This window comes from Pinus tabuliformis, chromosome X (genome assembly GCF_031772625.1).
Source record: "Pinus tabuliformis cultivar Carrire ecotype Pingquan chromosome X, CPIR1, whole genome shotgun sequence".
Taxonomy (NCBI): domain Eukaryota; kingdom Viridiplantae; phylum Streptophyta; class Pinopsida; order Pinales; family Pinaceae; genus Pinus; species Pinus tabuliformis.
In genome coordinates, this window is record NC_142308.1 from 1,136,077,272 (window position 1) to 1,136,080,236 (window position 2,965).

At 42.5% G+C, this 2,965-nt stretch overlaps 1 protein-coding gene across 1 annotated transcript; it reads left to right on the forward strand.

Moving 5' to 3' along the window:
* The first annotated feature begins 1,012 nt into the window (after positions 1–1,012).
* LOC149143847 (uncharacterized) lies at positions 1,013–1,605 on the forward strand. The gene is made up of 2 exons (XM_089451961.1): positions 1,013–1,153; positions 1,233–1,605. Exons 1-2 carry the CDS (start codon positions 1,013–1,015, stop codon positions 1,410–1,412), a joined length of 321 nt encoding a protein of 106 aa, XP_089308087.1. The 3' UTR covers positions 1,413–1,605.
* The last annotated feature ends 1,360 nt before the right edge of the window (positions 1,606–2,965 follow it).

Sequence of the window (2,965 nt, forward strand, 5' to 3'; positions counted from 1 at the left end):
TCTTAAAAACAAAACAAGCATACCACTTATTGGAGCTTGATAGCATAGCTTATTGTGGTATTTGCAATAAAAACAATACATGGAAATGTACATATACCAAAACCCATTTTCTTGAACCAGCAAATAATGAATGATACATATCCTACATCTGAACAACCATCTCCCATGTAGCTTCTTCGGGCCCAAAGTGCTTCCACTGCCCTTTAACTTTCTCGATTACCCTGTTCCGGAGTGTGAGTTATTTCCACTGCAATATGCACTGAGGTTTCAACCAAAATTGTTCTTCTGGTTCCACTTGTAATACAGACTAGTCAATCACATGATCAACATGCTTCACATATATTTTAAGCAATGAATCATGGAAAAAATCATGGGCTTTCACTATTGGCACAATGCAAGTCTGTAGGCCACTGGTTCAATCCTCTCAATGATCTCGAAAGGCTTGCAATACCGAGGTACCAACTTGGCACATGATCCAAAACTCAAGGATATATTCATGGGATTGATGCACAAGTACACATGCTTCCCAACTTGAAACTCCTTAAATTCCATGTGTTGATCTACATAAATATTTTTCTTGTCATGGGTTACCTTTAGATTCTTCTTGATAACCTGCATTTCTTGTTCCATCTCTGCCAACATGTCTGGTCCAATCACTACCTTGTTCACTAGATCACTCCATATGATGGGAGTATTACAGCTCTGTGATGGCCCAGCCCTGTGGTGACGTGGACAATGCACCCACGTGATCACCCTACAGGCCCTCGCTGTCACAGTTCGAGTGGAAGTCAAATCTGCCTTTAATCTGCAGTTAATGAATATACCCTCTCTGTCGGTTTGGTAAGGCCACCCGTCGGTTCTTCTGGTCAATAAGCTTCCTGCCCTTGTTAACCCTACTTGCTGAAGTTTCGGGTCTATTTGCTCTGTCGCACAGTTGAGGTTTACTCTGTTTCCTTTTGTTTTTCTACCGTCGCTTTCCGAGCTCGAACCTGGTCCGCTCTTTGGTCTTTCTATGGACCTCACTCTCTGTCCATATCTTGGGTCTCACACTGTTGCGGCTTCTGGTGATAAACTGTGTCTCCGGGCTTTCGTTGCTGGGTTAACAAGTTGTTTGAGCGCACATGATTCTGTCGTTCTTCACCTGTGTGCAATGGTAAGTTTCTGGTCTTGATATGAACTCTCTAACGCTTGGTTCTTCCGGCTTTCATTACTCAGTTATGGTTACTGTACAGGTGATCTGCAAGTTCGGCGCTTCCACTTTGCTGGGTTCCTCTTCGCTCTCAAAGGTAACTTATCAATCCCTGATTCACTTTGCTCTGGTTCTTGCAACAACCACTCACAACTTCTTGTGCCTTGTTCAGTTAGGCTTATCGGGTTCTGTCTCGGCGGTCTCCTGGTCGACTTATCTGTAAGTCCTATGACCCCATTACGCTGCACATCTTTGGTTCTTGGCTCCCTGTTTTTATTATAACTCTGTTTTGTTATTTCTGTTATCTAACCCTGCTTTTCTGTGAACGCAGGTGGACCTGGTGGCTAGCCTTCGAGGGTTTAGGGTTTGTTCGACCTCCAGCTCCACTCATTCCTGTCTCTCTTCGCAACGGGTAGGGTTTGCTCCCTTGCTAGTATAACTGTAGATTTATTTAGTATCGCTGTAGGTTGCGGAGGGTTTGCACAGTTGAAATGTTTGCCTGCGTCTTGTATGGTCTCAGCCGTGTCTCTTCCGGCGTTTGTAATTTCGATAGCTCTGTTTCTTCTGCAACAACTTGTGGTTTCGACCTTGGAAAGCCGTTGGTACTTCAATAGATGTCAGGGTTTTTCAAATGGTGTAACACAGTAATATTCTACAGTCCCGTGGCGGATTTTGTGCAGTCGAACCTTACTTTCTGTATACAATGTCTATATTATTTTTATGAAAGAGAATTAAAACAGTGATGGTGTTTATTTGTACCTGGTTCCTTTGTAAGATTCCGTAATCTCGTTTGCTGGGGTTATGTGTCCACAGCGCTTCTTCTTGCTTCAACGTATCAGTTGTCTGGATAATTTTTGTTGTCGACTTGATTTCTGTTTGGTGCCTGTAGCATTCTCTGTTATTCTAATTCCTGTTACAGTTAGAGTTTGTTCCAACTCGTTCTTAAGATACACAGTAAATACACAATAAACCTTTGTATGCAATATGTGGGAAATATCAGTAATAAATTGTCTCTGTTATAAATGAATTAGTTCTGTTACAGAGGGTTTCGGTCTTGCTATATGTCACTCTTGTTATGAGGGGAAAAAGTCTCCCTGTTACATTCTTTCTTTTCTTTTTAAATTACATGGAAGCATAACTGCTTATTGAACTGTTCTACCTGAATCCTGTAACTGTCATTTGGTTTCTTTTAACAAAAATTTAACTAAACAGTTTTCCTTTCCTAAGCTAACAACTTGTAATTTAAAATGTTCTGAAATAAAAAGAAACAAACAATAATTAAAGAAAAGGACAACAACCAACTTGGTGACCTGTCCACCCAATCCTGGAGTCTTTGTCTTGTTTCTGTTCTCCCGTGCGTCAGTCAACAGTCACATGTCTCCTCGGAGCTGGATGCTCCTGCATCAGGCTCCCGGGGTGGTAAAAAGTCATGGCTCCGTTCCATGAGGTCGTCAACAGAATAGCCCGCTTTTTTTATCTGCGTTGCGTTGAGCCAAGAACTGTCCTCTATTGGACGGTTCTGCCACTTGACTAAATACCGCAGATACTCCTTCCTGCGTGTGCATCTAGCTACCTGTGTATCCAGAATTCTTTCGATCTCAAGGGGTGGTGTCGTTGGCAACTGTCTCGTCCAAGAATCTTCTCCATAGCTGGTGTTCCGTGGCATTGTTGCTGCTGCATCATTTTCCAAATCAGCGACATAGGGAAACAGATCTACCACGTTAAAAATGGGAGAAATACCAATCCCAGGTGGCAACTGTATCTCATAAGCGTTCG